Source organism: Microcaecilia unicolor, chromosome 4 (assembly GCF_901765095.1).
Source record: "Microcaecilia unicolor chromosome 4, aMicUni1.1, whole genome shotgun sequence".
Lineage (NCBI taxonomy): Eukaryota > Metazoa > Chordata > Amphibia > Gymnophiona > Siphonopidae > Microcaecilia > Microcaecilia unicolor.
Genome location: NC_044034.1, coordinates 210285636 through 210302802, shown reverse-complemented (window position 1 = coordinate 210302802; position 17167 = coordinate 210285636). Strand labels below are relative to the sequence as shown.

Here is a 17167-nt window from a genome sequence, read left to right as displayed (position 1 = left end):
CACGTGGCACAAAGATCCAAGGGCAGTGCCAAGGAACAGAAACTCCTCACCCTCATCGCTGCAAATTCCAACTGGCCATCTGTTCCCTGCCTCACTGGGACCAGCACTGCTTGAAACTTCCAGATTTGTTCCTTTTTTAAAATAAACTTGCTGAAGCAGGAGGAGTATAGAGGAACTGCGACTTTTTAAATATTTTTTGCTGTAACCTTGATCTTGCCTTTTTTTGATACAGGTTCTCAGTGAATCTTTGAGGGAGGAAGGCGGGGGAGGGGTTGCCTTCTAGAAAAGACCCTCAAGGTTTAGTGCTAGCTGCTCTAACAGCTCAGCTCTGAGTGAAAAGAGGCAAATAACCCCAACTCAACCAGGAACAGTTTTAGAAAAATCCTTGGGATAAACAATGCCCATGGACTTGACTAGTCCAACCACAGCTCAGGACCGCTGGTGTCAGGCCTGCAGAAGAAGCAAAAAGCTGCACCTGAAACTAGACCATTTGCTGGAAAGCAGAAAAATAATAATGACCAGTTCCAAGGTGCACCTGCTGTTATACTGGTGATGTTACTGGACCTTATTCATGTTTTTCTCTACCTCCATCAGTTGGTCGAGGGCATAACCCGGTGATCTAGACTAGTCTGTCCAGACAAAAAGGACCACCAAATATTAATTCCCCTCACAGATAATCAGCCACCTCCACACAGCAATACAAGGAAAAATAATGCACTGCCTTTTGTTGTCAGCTACTCTGATTGTCTGGATCAATGGAGAGGCTAATTCTAGGCACTCCAGGCTTTCTGCAGTACAGATAGAGCCGAGGCACAAACCAGCAATGATCCCCTCCAAGGGGAGACACTGGTTGGGTGGATATAGAGGATGGGGACGAACCTGGGGCCTCCCAGATGCAGCACTCCTAAATTGATAGTGTGCCTACTGAAAGCAATAACCAGGCTCCTCCTCTTACTTCCCCACCCCAAAAGCAGCACGACATGACAGTTTTCAGTCTCCACCTGCTGGTAGGAGGGCATAACCAGTGGTGTGCTGGTATATTTTTAACAGGCTCTCTCCCCGGTCCACCTTGGTGCCCCCCCCCCCAAATTGCAGAGATGGCTATAGCCGGGGGGGGGGGGGGGGGGGGGGGGGGGCAATGCATTACTCTCTCCAGGAAAAAAAAATTAAATGATCCCAGGTTCCAATCTAATTCATGTTTAATATGGGATAAAATGCCATAAATAAGTAAATAAATATAAACTTTTAATGTTCAGCACCTGATTCTCAAAGTGGACATATTCCAAACACTATAATAAAAATAAAATTATTTTTTTCTACCTTTGTTGTCTGGTGACTGTTTCTCTGATCATGCTGGCCCATTATCTGTTCCCTTGACTCCGTTTCCAGGGCTTCCTTTCCATTTATTTCTTTTCTTTCCTCCTTTCTTCTTCATTTCTGGTCCTCTGCAGACTTGACTGTACAGTGGATCCAGCTTCTGCCTATTTTCTCCATCCATGTGCAGTTTCTCTCCTCACTTCCTTTTCCCTCATCTAATCTCCTTCCTCTATCTTCCCTCCATGTTCAGCATTTCTTCTCTCTCCCTTTCCTCCCTCCATCCAAGTCCAGAATTTCTCTTGCCCTCCCCCTCCATCCATTTCCTGAAACTCTCCTCTCTCCCCTGCCCTCCTCTATCCATCCATACCCAGCAATTCTCTTCACTCCCCTGCCCTCCTTGCCCAGCAATTCTCTTCTCTCCCCTGCCCAGCAATTCTCCTCCCTGCCCTTCCGCTCCCATCCATGTCCAATGAGTCTCAGTCGCCCCCATCCTCCCTCCCATCCATCTTTTTTTATTACCTCCATTGAAGCGCTGCGTTATTTAAAGCCCTGCTGCCCATCCCTAGCCTTCCCTGTTTGCTTCGTGATGAGTTAGTTCCTTTAGTCCCGCCTTCGCGGAAAAAGGAAATGACATCAGAAGGCGGGACTAAGGGAACGAACTCATCACAAAGCAAACAGGGAAGGCTAGAGACGGGCAGCAGGGCTTTAAATAATGCAGCGCTTCAACGGAGGTAATAAAAAAAGATGGAGGGGAGGATGGGACGACGGAGCCTCATTGGACATGGATGGGAGCGGGAGGGGAGGTAAGCATGGCCTATAGTGGCGCCCTCCTGCCATGCTTACCTCTTTCACTGGAGCCGGCTCGTCCTGGAGAACAACTCGCAAGATCTTGCAAAATTTAACAACCGGCTCTTGCGAGCCGGCTCCAGAACACCACTGGGCATAACCCAAGCATTTGGACTGGTATTGTGGGGCAACAGATTTTACAACTCCTTGTCTCCATATCTGTCAGCTGTCAGGCACAATCCATATGTTCTGGTCTAGTCTGATAAGAATGCTAATGAATGGAAGATTTAACTAGCAACTACATTTATTTACACTGAATTTGAGAAGTACTAAAAATGAAAGTCAGATTTCAAGCTTTAATCTAATCTTGACATTTTTATACTGTCTTTTCCCCAAGGACCTTGGATCCAAAGTGGTTTACAGTAAGATTATAAAACACTAGTAAAGAAAGCCGTTTCTGTAAGAAATGAAACAGGCGCTAGCAAGGTTTTCCTTTGAGTGTGTATGTTTGACAGTGACTGTGTGTGAGAGAGAGAGAGAGAGTGAATGTGCGAGTGTGTGTGTGTGTGTGGGAGAAAGACAGAATGTCGATTGATTGTGTGTGTCACACACAGAGACACAGCGAGGCTGTGTGTGAGAGAGAGTGATTCGCTGTGTGCGTGAGAGAGAGAGAGAGAGAGTGAATGTGCGAGTGTGTGTGTGTGTGTGGGAGAAAGACAGAATGTCGATTGATTGTGTGTGTCACACACAGAGACACAGCGAGGCTGTGTGTGAGAGAGAGTGATTCGCTGTGTGTGTGAGATACCAACCCATGAAAAAATTCAGGGAAATATTAAACATTTCATGTCCTATTCTTTTTCCGCCTCCCTGTTGAGTGTATTTGTTTGATTAAAAATATGCTTTAGTTTTCTAAGAAAAAGTATACACAATGTTCAGCCAAATACATTTCCAAGCATCCTGTATCTGGTGTGCAGCTACAGGGGCGTAGCCAGACAACAGATTCTGGGTGGGCCTAGGCAAGAAGTGGGTGGGCACCAAGTGTTCTTCACCACCACCAAAAAAATATCTCAGCTGGCGAGAAAACGCTTCTTTCCACCTTGGCTTACCATGAAAGGGAAGTCTTTAGCTGACAGAGCTTGGGATCTCCACCAGCTACCACTAAACGTATGCTACTGCTGGGTGGGCCTGAACCCTAAATGGGTGGGCCCTGGCCCACCCGTGGCGTAGCCACGGGTGCAGCAGTTTAAAAACTTTTTTTTTTTTTTTGGAGGTGAAACAGCTCTTTAATCCTAAGCATTCATAGTACTGTTACTGGTACCATATCATGCCATAATAATTAGATACAACAGATGTTTTGGCCTTCTTTGGGCTGTAATGCAAAACTTGCTCCCCATACCTCATCCTGCAGACATTTAGTTGAATTAAATCAAAGAAGAAAAAAAAGGTTATTGCACATCCATTACTTGGAAGAAACTACAGTTGCTGAGTAGAGTTTCCGTTCCAAATGTTTTCATCGTCATCATCCTGAGTCTTCAATCTATAAATTTTGCCTTCTTTTTTGAACTTATCTCCACGTTTCTCTGACACTCGCTTCCTGTTTCCTTCTTTGGTTCTGAGGCAATGGATGCCGAAGTTTGAGGATTGTTTTGCTCACAGTTCCAGGGTCATCGTGCCTCCCCTTCCTCCTGTCCACTGCCAGCCCCCCTGCTTATGAAGTTTGAAGTCTCACTTACCCAGTCGGGGTTACAGCGGACGGCGGTGGCAGCATCGGTAAACGGCGTACAGGCTCGGGCTGTCTCTGTCTCTCAGCTCTGGTCCCACCCTCATTTCCTGTTTCCACTAGGGCGGGACCAGAGCTGACAGACAGACGGGCCGAGCCTGTACGCCGTTTACCGATGCTGCTGCCGGTGCTGCCGTCCGCCGTAACCCCGACTGGGTAACTGAGACTTCAAAAATTTGTAAGGAGGGGGGCTGGCAGTGGACGGGAGGGAAGGAGGCATGACAACCCTGGAACTGTGAGCGAGCGGGGATCCTGGAACTGGGAGGGAGGAAGGGAAGGGGGATCCTGGAAGTGGGAGGGAGACCGTGAAACTTGGGGATCTGGGAGGGAGGGAGATTGTGACATGTGTGTGTGTGTTGATGTGCTTCGGGTGGGGGGAGGGGGGTGTTTGATGTGCCGGGGGGGGGGGGGGGGGGCTTCTGTGGTGCCGCGTTTTTAGTTTTTTTGATGCGCCACTCCCTGCCACTTGCTCCGAAGTGGCAGGGAGCGGCGCACTGACAGCTGATTCCCAGGCAGGGGGAGGAGTAGGGAAACATGCTCCTTGTGTTTCCCTACCCCCCCCCCCCCCCCCACTGGGAATCAGCCGTGAGTGACGTCATCCTGGCTATGGAGCCTAGCTCAGCAACTCCAGCCACAGACAGAGGCAGTCCCACATTAGAATATTGGTGGCGAGAATTATATAGGATGCGAATGTTAAAAAAATAAAACAATTTTCAAGAAGATATAGAAAGCAGTTTAAGCATTAACCCATTAGTGCCAATGTTCCCATAATAAGTTCCCATATGGGAGCGCAGGGCACTAATGGGTTAACTAGAAACTTTTGATATAGATATGTTTCAAGTTTTTACTAAACAAATGGTAAGAACTGCTATTCTTAACAAAAGAGGACAAGTATTCCATACTTGAACTCTCTATCAGAAAAAGCGAATGCTACATACCTGTAGAAGGTATTCTCCGAAGACAGCAGGCTGATTGTTCTCACTGATGGGTGACGTCCACGGCAGCCCCCTCCAACTGGAAACTTCACTAGCAAAGGCCTTTGCTAGTCCTCGCGCGCCGATGCGCACCGCGCATGCGCGGCCGTCTTCCCGCCCGAACCGGCTCGTGTTCGTCAGTCCCGTATGTAGCAAGACAAAGACAAGGGAAGACACAACTCCAAAGGGGAGGCGGGCGGGTTTGTGAGAACAATCAGCCTGCTGTCCTCGGAGAATACCTTCTACAGGTATGTAGCATTCGCTTTCTCCGAGGACAAGCAGGCTGCTTGTTCTCACTGATGGGGTATCCCTAGCCCCCAGGCTCACTCAAAACAACAAACATGGTCAATTGGGCCTCGCAACGGCGAGGACATAACTGAGATTGACCTAACAACTTATCCAACTAACTGAGAGTGTAGCCTGGAACAGAATAAACATGGGCCTAGGGGGGTGGAGTTGGATTCTAAACCCCGAACAGATTCTGAAGCACTGACTGCCCGAACCGACTGTCGCGTCGGGTATCCTGCTGCAGGCAGTAATGAGATGTGAATGTGTGGACAGATGACCACATCGCAGCTTTGCAGATCTCTTCAATAGTGGCTGACTTCAAGTGGGCCACTGACGCTGCCATGGCTCTAACACTGTGAGCCGTGACATGACCCTCAAGAGCCAGCCCAGCCTGGGCGTAAGTGAAGGAAATGCAACCTGCTAGCCAATTTGAAATGGTGCGTTTCCCCACAGCCACTCTCCTCCTGTTGGGATCAAAAGAAACAAACAATTGGGCGGACTGTCTGTTGGGCTGTGTCCGCTCCAGATAGAAGGCCAATGCTCTTTTGCAGTCCAATGTGTGCAGCTGACGTTCAGCAGGGCAGGAATGAGGACGGGGAAAGAATGTTGGCAAGACAATTGACTGGTTCAGATGGAACTCCGACACTACCTTCGGCAAGAACTTAGGGTGAGTGCGGAGGACTACTCTATTATGATGACATCTGGTGTAAGGGGCCTGGGCTACCAGGGCCTGAAGCTCACTGACTCTACGAGCTGAAGTAACTGCCACCAAGAAAATGACCTTCTAGGTCAAGTACTTCAGATGGCAGGAGTTCAGTGGCTCAAAAGGAGGTTTCATCAGCTGGGTGAGAACGACATTGAGATCCCATGACACTGTAGGAGGCTTGACGGGGGGCTTTGACAGAAGCAAACCTCTCATGAAGCGAACAACTAAAGGCTGTCCTGAGATCGGCTTACCTTCCACACGGTAATGGTATGAACTGATTGCGCTAAGGTGAACCCTTACAGAGTTGGTCTTGAGACCAGACTCAGACAAGTGCAGAAGGTATTCAAGCAGGGTCTGTGTAGGACAAGAGCGAGGATCTAAGGTCTTGCTGTCACACCAGACGGCAAACCTCCTCCATAAAAAGAAGTAACTCCTCTTAGTGGAATCTTTTCTGGAAGCAAGCAAGACACGGGAGATACCCTCCGACAGACCCAAAGAGGCAAAGTCTACGCTCTCAACATCCAGGCCGTGAGAGCCAGAGACTGGAGGTTGGGATGCAGAAGCGCCCCTTCGTTCTCTGTGATGAGGGTCGTAAAACACTCCAATCTCCACGGTTCTTCGGAGGACAACTCCAGAAGGAGAGGGAACCAGATCTGACGCGGCCAAAAATGAGCAATCAGAATCATGGTGCCTCGGTCTTGCTTGAGTTTCAACAAAGTCTTCCCCACCAGAGGTATGGGAGGATAAGCATACAGCAGGCCGTCCCCCCCAATCCAGGAGGAAGGCATCCGATGCCAGTCTGCCGTGGGCCTGAAGTCTGGAACAGAACTGAGGGACTTTGTGGTTGGCTCGAGATGCAAAGAGATCTACCAAGGGGGTGCCCCACACCTGGAGAATCTGGCGCACTACTCTGGAGTTGAGCGACCACTCGTGAGGTTGCATAATCCTGCTCAACCTGTCGGCCAGACTGTTGTTTACGCCTGCCAGATATGTGGCTTGGAGCAACATGCCGTAACGGCGAGCCCACAGCCACATGCTGACGGCTTCCTGACACAGGGGGCGAGATCCGGTGCCCCGCTGCTTGTTGATGTAATACATGGCAACCTGGTTGTCTGAATTTGGATAATTTGGTGGGACAGCCGATCTCTGAAAGCCTTCAGAGCGTTCCAGATCGCTCGTAACTCCAGGAGATTGATCTGTAGATTGCGTTCCTGGAGGGACCAGCTTCCCTGGGTGTGAAGCCCATCGACATGAGCTCCCCACCCCAGGAGAGATGCATCCGTAGTCAGCACTTTTTGTGGCTGAGGAATTTGGAAAGGGCGTCCCAGAGTCAAATTGGACCAAATCGTCCACCAATACAGGGATTTGAGAAAACTCGTGGACAGGTGGATCACGTCCTCTAGATCCCCAGCGGCTTGAAACCACTGGGAAGCTAGGGTCCATTGAGCAGATCGCATGTGAAGACGAGCCATGGGAGTCACATGAACTGTGGAGGCCATGTGGCCAAGCAATCTCAACATCTGCCGAGCTGTGATCTGCTGGGACGCTTGTACCCGGGAGACGAGGGATAACAGATTGTTGGCCCTTGTCTCCGGAAGATAGGCACGAGCCGTCCGAGTATCCAGCAGAGCTCCTATGAATTCGAGTCTCTGTACTGGGAGAAGATGGGACTTTGGATAATTTATCACAAACCCCAGTAGCTCCAGGAGTCGAATAGTCATCTGCATGGACTGTAGAGCTCCTGCCTCGGATGTGTTCTTCACCAGCCAATCGTCGAGATAAGGAAACACGTGCACTCCCAGCCTGCGAAGCGCTGCTGCTACTACAGCTAGGCACTTTGTGAACACCCTGGGCGCAGAGGCGAGCCCAAAGGGTAGCACACAGTACTGAAAGTGACGTGTGCCCAGCTGAAATCGCAGATACTGCCTGTGAGCTGGCAATATCGGGATGTGTGTGTAGGCATCCTTCAAGTCCAGAGAGCATAGCCAATCGTTTTCCTGAATCATGGGAAGAAGGGTGCCCAGGGAAACCATCCTGAACTTTTCCTTGACCAGATATTTGTTCAGGGCCCTTAGGTCTAGGATGGGACGCATCCCCCCTGTTTTCTTTTCCACAAGGAAGTACCTGGAATAGAATCCCAGCCCTTCTTGCCCGGATGGCACGGGCTCGACCGCATTGGCGCTGAGAAGGGCGGAGAGTTCCTCTCCAAGTACCTGCTTGTGCTGGAAGCTGTAGGACTGAGCTCCCGGTGGGCAATTTGGAGGCTTTGAGGCCAAATTGAGGGTGTATCCTTGCCGGACTATTTGAAGAACCCACCGGTCGAAGGTTTTAAGAGGCCACCTTTGGTGAAAAACTTTCAACCTCCCCCCGACCGACAGATCGCCCGGCACGGACACGTTGATGTCGGCTATGCTCTGCTGGAGCCAGTCAAAAGCTCGTCCCCTGCTTTTGCTGGGGAGCCGTGGGGCCTTGCTGAGGCGCATGCTGCTGACGAGAGTGAGCGCGCTGGGGCTTAGCCTGGGCCGCAGGCTGTTGAGAAGGAGGATTGTACCTACGCTTACCAGAAGAGTAGGGAACAGCCCTCCTTCCCCCATAAAAACGTCTACCTGAGGAGGTAGATGCTGAAGGCTGCCGGCGGGAGAATTTGTCGAAAGCGGTATCCCGCTGGTGGAGCTGTTCTACCACCTGTTCAACCTTTTCTCCAAAAATGTTGTCCGCTCGGAAAGGGGAGTCCGCAATCCGCTGCTGGATCCTATTCTCCAGGACGGAGGCACGCAGCCATGAGAGTCTGCGCATCACCACACCTTGAGCAGCGGCCCTGGACGCAACATCAAAGGTACCATATACCCCTCTGGCCAGGAATTTTCTGCACGCCTTCAGCTGCCTGACCACCTCCTGAAACGGCTTGGCTTGCTCAGGAGGGAGCTTGTCCACCAAGCCCGCCAACTGCCGCACATTGTTCCGCATATGGATGCTCATGTAGAGCTGGTAGGACTGAATCTTGGCCACGAGCATAGAGGAATGATAGGCCTTCCTCTCAAAGGAGTCTAAGGTTCTGGAGTCTTTGCCCGGGGGCGCCGAAGCATGTTCTCTAGAACTCAGCCTTCTTTAGGGCCAGATCCACCACACGAGAGTCGTGAGGCAACTGAGTACGCATCAGCTCTGGGTCCCCATGGATCCGATACTGGGATTCGATCTTCTTGGGAATGTGGGGATTAGTTAGTGGCTTGGTCCAGTTCGCCAGTAATGTCTTTTTTAGGACATGATGCATGGGTACTGTGGACGCTTCCTTAGATGGAGAAGGATAGTCCAAGAGCTCAAACATTTCAGCCCTGGGCTCATCCTCCACAACCACCGGGAAGGGGATGGCCGTAGACATCTCCCGGACAAAGGCCGCGAAAGACAGACTCTCGGGAGGAGAAAGCTGCCTTTCAGGGGAGGGAGTGGGATCAGAAGGAAGGCCATCAGACTCCTCGTCAGAGAAATATCTGATGTCGTCCTCCTCCTCCCATCGGTATCAGACACAAGTTCACGAACCTGCGTCTGAAGCCGTGCCCGACTCGACTCCGTGGAAACACGGCCACGGTAGGGGCGTCGAGAGGTGGACTCCCTCCTCCGCATCGGTGAAGCTCCCTCCGCCGACGTTGTCGGGGAGTATGCCTGGGAGGCGGCTGCAGCCGGTACCGACCTCACCTCGGGCAAGGGGCCAGCCGGCGCCTCACTTGACGGTACCGGTGGCGCAAGCACCCCCCGGTACCGGACGGGAAGGGCGCAACAGCTCTCCCAGAATCTCTGGTAGAACGGCCCAGAGACTCTCGTGCAGAGCGGCTGTGGAGAAAGACTGAGAAGCCGATGCAGGCGTCGATGTCAGAGTCTGTTCCGGGCGTGGAGGCGGTTCCGGGCTGTCCAAGGGGGAGCGCATCGACACCTCCTGAACAGAGGGTGAGCGGTCCTCCCGGTGCCAATGCCTACTGGGTGCCGACTACCTCGGCGACCCTCTCGGTACCGAGACGGGAAGGAGACCGGTGACGATGCTTCTTAGACTTCTTCAAGCGAAGCATATCACCTGAGCTTCCCGGTACCGACGAGGAGGACGTAGAATCCAACCGTCGCTTCCTCGGGGCAAGGCCGAAGAAGGTCGATCTCGGGGGGGCTGTACCGCAGGAACCCTCAGGGCAGGGGGAGACCCACCCGAAGGCTCACCGCCACCAGCAGGGGAATGGACAGCCCTCACCTGCACTCCAAACGAAGCACCACCGTCCGATGACATCAGCAACAGCAGAGGTCCCGGTACCACCGACGCCGCCTTTCGATACCTGGGTACCGACGATGCCGGAGGTAGAGGCCTCGATGCAGTCGATGCCGAAGACTTCAATGCTGTCGACGTCGATGCACTCGATGCCCGTGCTGTTGTCGTCGAAGCGCCCGAGAACAACGCGTTCCACTGGGCCAATCTCGCTACCTGAGTCCTCTTTTTTAAAAGAGCACAGAGATTGCAGGGCTGCGGGCGGTGCCCAGCCCCCAGACACTGAAGACACGAAGCATGCCTATCAGTGAGCGAGATTACCCGGGCGCGCTGGGTGCACTTCTTGAAGCCGCTGGAAGACTTCAATGACTTGGGCGGAAAAATCACGCCGGCGAAATCAAAATTCGCGATGATGACGAAGGGCACCAAAAAGAAGGGAGAAAAACCCGAATCGAGGCCAAAAAGTGAAAGGAAACTTACGCGGGGAAAAAAGCTGGAAACAAGGGAAAAGGGGTAAAGACCGATCGGTCTCTCTTTTTTTTTTTTTTTAAGCAAAAATCGCGAAGACACGCGAGGTCAACTTGAGGGGCACGAAACGGCGGTAAAACACGACCATCCCGAGCGCGGACAAAAGAAGACTGACGAACACGAGCCGGTTTGGGCGGGAAGACGCCGCGCATCGACGCACGACTAGCAAAGGCCTTTGCTAGTGAAGTTTCCAGTTGGAGGGGGCTGCCGTGGACGTCACCCATCAGTGAGAACAAGCAGCCTGCTTGTCCTCGGAGAATGAATTTTCCAAGAACCTCTTAAGACGAACTGCCTTAAAGGTGGAAAAAGCAAGTTGTAGTTAGACTTTAAACCTGGTTGTGTTTAACACCTTTAAAATAAAGCTCTACTAACACACATTTTATTTATTAAATACCAGTTCCTCAACTTTCACAATCAGCTCACAGAATTGCATTCAGTTGCAAAGTCAGGTCACCCATGGAAAAATCCCTTACCTCAACTTTCACGGTCACATTGAGCATCTTCCCAACAGTCAACTGCTTCTCCTTGGCTCTCTTCTCCTGTTCCTCTTGGAGCCGTCTTTCTTCCTGCAGCTTTTCCTGGCGTTCTCGCTGCTGCTGACGTTCCAGTTGCTCCTAATTGAACCAAAACATTCTTATGTGCCATGTAGATGTGACCCAAGCCACTGTTATATGCCATGTAGTTGAAAATCTTCCTCCTTTTGAAGGCATTAGGAATATAGTGTAAGTGAAAAGACTTGTTGACTGGAGTATTTACATGGGTCTGGAGCCAGAGACACTGAGCTTCTACCAAAGCTGCACTTTCAGAACCTTGAACTGTATTGTCATTTGCTGGGGGTTCTCTGTACCCCAACCCAGTTAGCTTAGTCTTCCAATATTTAGCACATTTATGTATGGCTTTCCTTAACACAAAAAACATTTACAATACCATTCTCCCCCTCCCCGCAACACAACCCAATTCCAATAAAATTTAAAGGAAACATCACTAACAAGTTCATACACCTAACACATCATACAATTACAGTGGGGGAAATAAGTATTTGATCCCTTGCTGATTTTGTAAGTGTGCCCACTGACAAAGACATGAGCAGCCCATAATTGAAGGGTAGGTTATTGGTAACAGTGAGAGATAGCACATCACAAATTAAATCCGGAAAATCACATTGTGGAAAGTATATGAATTTATTTGCATTCTGCAGAGGGAAATAAGTATTTGATCCCCCACCAACCAGTAAGAGATCTGGCCCCTACAGACCAGGTAGATGCTCCAAATCAACTCGTTACCTGCATGACAGACAGCTGTCGGCAATGGTCACCTGTATGAAAGACACCTGTCCACAGACTCAGTGAATCAGTCAGACTCTAACCTCTACAAAATGGCCAAGAGCAAGGAGCTGTCTAAGGATGTCAGGGACAAGATCATACACCTGCACAAGGCTGGAATGGGCTACAAAACCATCAGTAAGACGCTGGGCGAGAAGGAGACAACTGTTGGTGCCATAGTAAGAAAATGGAAGAAGTACAAAATGACTGTCAATCGACAAAGATCTGGGGCTCCACGCAAAATCTCACCTCGTGGGGTATCCTTGATCATGAGGAAGGTTAGAAATCAGCCTACAACTACAAGGGGGGAACTTGTCAGTGATCTCAAGGCAGCTGGGACCACTGTCACCACGAAAACCATTGGTAACACATTACGACATAACGGATTGCAATCCTGCAGTGCCCGCAAGGTCCCCCTGCTCCGGAAGGCACATGTGACGGCCCGTCTGAAGTTTGCCAGTGAACACCTGGATGATGCCGAGAGTGATTGGGAGAAGGTGCTGTGGTCAGATGAGACAAAAATTAAGCTCTTTGGCATGAACTCAACTCGCCGTGTTTGGAGGAAGAGAAATGCTGCCTATGACCCAAAGAACACCGTCCCCACTGTCAAGCATGGAGGTGGAAATGTTATGTTTTGGGGGTGTTTCTCTGCTAAGGGCACAGGACTACTTCACCGCATCAATGGGAGAATGGATGGGGCCATGTACCGTACAATTCTGAGTGACAACCTCCTTCCCTCCGCCAGGGCCTTAAAAATGGGTCGTGGCTGGGTCTTCCAGCACGACAATGACCCAAAACATACAGCCAAGGCAACAAAGGAGTGGCTCAGGAAGAAGCACATTAGGGTCATGGAGTGGCCTAGCCAGTCACCAGACCTTAATCCCATTGAAAACTTATGGAGGGAGCTGAAGCTGCGAGTTGCCAAGCGACAGCCCAGAACTCTTAATGATTTAGAGATGATCTGCAAAGAGGAGTGGACCAAAATTCCTCCTGACATGTGTGCAAACCTCATCATCAACTACAGAAGACGTCTGACCGCTGTGCTTGCCAACAAGGGTTTTGCCACCAAGTATTAGGTCTTGTTTGCCAGAGGGATCAAATACTTATTTCCCTCTGCAGAATGCAAATAAATTCATATACTTTCCACAATGTGATTTTCCGGATTTAATTTGTGATGTGCTATCTCTCACTGTTACCAATAACCTACCCTTCAATTATGGGCTGCTCATGTCTTTGTCAGTGGGCACACTTACAAAATCAGCAAGGGATCAAATACTTATTTCCCCCACTGTATCTCTCCAGGTATCCTTGCAAAGCTAATTCAAAATATGTACTACAGTCATTTTCATGAGTTTGCTTAAACAGCCAAACTTTAATTAGTTGTCAAAACCACAGATAACCTGGGCAAAATCTAATACTATCAAGCAATGCATTCTATTAAAGTCATAAACTGAATGTTCTCCCTCCGCCCCTACTCTTTTTCCAATCAAGTTTCAGCTAACCCCAGAATCACCAACAGCTTCCTTCTTTCTGACTGCAACTGTCTTCCAGGGAAGTATATTCCCAGTTTATTAACCAAATATATTGGTTCCATCTGTGCATTCTTGAAACTTGTAAACACAGCCACTTTACTTCATCACTACAAATGTCACACCAAGAACTACGATATGCATGCAGTTTTCTGTGTGACAAGTGCAAAGTGATGCATGTGGGTAAGAGGAACCCGAATTATAGCTACGTCTTGCAAGGTTCCGCGTTAGGAGTTACGGATCAAGAAAGGGATCTGGGTGTCGTCGTCGATGATACGCTGAAACCTTCTGCTCAGTGTGCTGCTGCGGCTAGGAAAGCGAATAGAATGTTGGGTGTTATTAGGAAGGGTATGGAGTCCAGGTGTGCGGATGTTATAATGCCGTTATATCGCTCCATGGTGCGACCGCACCTGGAGTATTGTGTTCAGTACTGGTCTCCGTATCTCAAAAAAGATATAGTAGAATTGGAAAAGGTACAGCGAAGGGCGACGAAAATGATAGTGGGGATGGGACGACTTTCCTATGAAGAGAGGCTGAGAAGGCTAGGGCTTTTCAGCTTGGAGAAGAGACGGCTGAGGGGAGATATGATAGAAGTGTATAAAATAATGAGTGGAATGGATCGGGTGGATGTGAAGCGACTGTTCACGCTATCCAAAAATACTAGGACTAGAGGGCATGAGTTGAAGCTACAGTGTGGTAAATTTAAAACGAATCGGAGAAAATTTTTCTTCACCCAACGTGTAATTAGACTCTGGAATTCGTTGCCGGAGAACGTGGTACGGGCGGTTAGCTTGACGGAGTTTAAAAAGGGGTTAGATAGATTCCTAAAGGACAAGTCCATAGACCGCTATTAAATGGACTTGGAAAAATTCCGCATTTTTAGGTATAACTTGTCTGGAATGTTTTTACGTTTGGGGAGCGTGCCAGGTGCCCTTGACCTGGATTGGCCACTGTCGGTGACAGGATGCTGGGCTAGATGGACCTTTGGTCTTTCCCAGTATGGCACTACTTATGTACTTATGTACCTCTACGCCCACCTATACATTCAAGAAGCTACTCAAAACTCATCTCTTTACTGTAACATTTAATCATCCTATAGACTGATACCCTCTATTTTATGTCATTTTATCACCCCCCCCCACTCCTGTTTACCTCTCTCTCTTACGCTACCCTTTGCACGCCCTCATCTTTTATTTTAATGTAAACCGCAGAGATGTCTTTTGACCCATTGCAGTATGTCAAATGTAATAAATATCTGGCTTGGCTAAGAAGAAAAAGAGTACGTCACTATATAGCATGTAAACACACTGAAGTCCTGATATGCAGCTTCAAGCTATGGGCTGAACTAACCCCAGATATTCAATGCTGGAGCATGTACAGTTCCTGGCACTAAAGGAGAAATTAGATCTTACCTGCTAATTTGCTTTCCTTTAGTCCCTCCGGACCGGCCCAGAATGCATCTGATGGGTTGTGCACACCTTCCGTCAGGTAGAGACTGAAAACTCTGACTCTAGAGAGAACTGATAAGAGCCCTGGCTAACTGTAACTAGACAGTATTATCTTAAAGCAGAAGAAAGCAAGCCTATTCTGTGCAACTGGGAAACTTGAGCAGCCACCCAAGATATACTACCAATCAACACATGTTTCTTACATAAACTGTCTGAACCAAGAAAGCTTTTTTTTTTTTTTTTTTTTAAACAAAACAAAAAGAATACAAATTTGCAAAGCAGCTCCATGGAAAAAAACATAGCGACTACAAGACAAACCCAAACGTCATCTGAAAAACTACATAGAAGGAGGGATCTGGGCTGGTCCAGAGGAACTAAAGGAAAGCAAATTAGCAGGTAAGATCTAATTTCTCCTTCCTTAGCGTCCCTCTGGACTGGCACAGAATGCAACTGATGAGAAGTAACTACTACTACTACAATTTAGCATTTCTGTAGCGCTACAAGGTGTACGCAGCGCTGCAGTATCTTCATGGGAGGGACCCTAGCAATCCTGCTGGGAGAACACATGAGCCAAAAACTGCATCCTGATGACACTGAACATCCAACTGGTAATGCTTTGAAAACAAATGCAAGGAGGACCACATAGCCACCTTACAAATTTCCAAAGGAGGAACCAGGAAATGCTCAGCCCAAGACGAAGCTTCACATCTGGTTGAATGCGCCTTTACACCTTCTGGTACAGGTTTCCCAGAAAGCAGGGTAAGCAGGAGCGATCACCTCCTTAAGTCACCTGGAAATGGTAGGTTTAGACACTGCCAAACCTTTCCGGGACCCACCAAGCAACTTAAATAGACAATCTGTGTGCCTAACGTTCTCATGGGCAGATCGAAAACCCTGTGCTGTTCCAAACAGCGCTCTAAAAATAGTGCTGGAACAGCATGGGGCTTTACCGCCCCTATGATCAGAGATAATAGCATGCAAATTTAAGCACGCTATTATCTCTGATCATAGGGTAAAGTGCGGGAGGATTGTGCCTCAGCATGTGCTCAGGCACAATCCTCCCGCACTTGTTTGACAGATCTGGAGGTCCATGGGACCACAAGACCCCTAGTACCCCCACCCTGAGCCAAGCAACATGGGGGCTGGAGATCCGGCAAACCTCCAGTCTCCCCTGAACACAAGTTCAGGGGGCCAGTCCCCCCCCCCCCCCCGAACATAAGTTCAGAGGGGCTGGAGATCCGGTGGGTCTCCAACCCCCCCTCCCCCAAGCATCCCCTACAATGGAGCCCTAGTGGCCTAGTGGGCCACGAGTCAATCCCCCCTGACTTGGTGGCCTAGAACCCCTTCCCCACCTCCTACGTTCAATGGTGGGAGGTGGCCTCTCATCAGTGCTGCCTCAAAAATGGAACTCCCTTATATGGTGTGAAGCCCCGCCCAGCACATCCCAGGATGCACTGGGCAGGGCTGGGTGCCGCCATCTTTGAGGCGACACCAGTGGATGAGGGGGGGGATTGACTTGCAGCACATTGGGCCACCGGGGATCCATGTGAGGGGATGCTGGGGTGGGAGGTGGGTTAGGAGGGCTGGAGACCCACCAGATCTCCACCCCCCTGAACCTGTCGGGGGGGGGGGGGGGGGGGGGGAGTCCTGCTCCTGCAGGAAAGGGGGGGTGGGGTAACAGGCTGCTGCATTGGGGGGAATGGAGGCCCTGCTAGCATACAAATGCATGCTGGACAGGGCTCACCATTTCTCTACAATGGTCTACAAACCATAATGCCAGCTCCGAGCTGGTGTAGGGTTTGCCGCAGACAGCGAGTCAATGTTTGGTGTGCTGCTCGCTGATCACTGGGGAGAAATACATTTAGCATGCAACTTGCTCTAAGAGCCCTGTTTTGCATGCTAGTTGCGTTCAGAGCCCCGAGCGCGTTGTTTCTTGCTCTCAGGGGCTCTGATCATGGGGCGGTAGCAAAACGCAAGCGCTAGTATGGGCGTTTGCGTCTGATCATTGGCCCATCAGTCGTTTTCACATAATGCTTCAGAACTCTTCTGACATCCAAACACTAAGTGGCACTGATCCTACAAACCAGAGGAAGAAACTAAAACAGACAAAACCACCAACTGAGATAAATGAAATCGTGACAAAACCTTACGGAGAAAGGAAGGAACCGGATTCCAAAAATAATGAAACTACAAGAAAGAGCCTGCAGCTCAGATACTCTCCTAGCCAAGGCAATGGATACTAA

At 49.8% G+C, this 17167-nt stretch overlaps 1 protein-coding gene across 3 annotated transcripts in view; it reads right to left on the bottom strand.

Moving 5' to 3' along the window:
- Window positions 1-17167, bottom strand: part of INCENP (inner centromere protein) — a 320967-nt gene that overhangs the window by 59757 nt on the left and 244043 nt on the right. For all 3 annotated transcript variants that reach the window (XM_030201189.1, XM_030201191.1, XM_030201190.1), the window contains one exon: window positions 11099-11239. In XM_030201189.1, the coding sequence (XP_030057049.1) occupies window positions 11099-11239 (141 nt within the window). The remainder of the gene's footprint in view (window positions 1-11098; window positions 11240-17167) is intronic.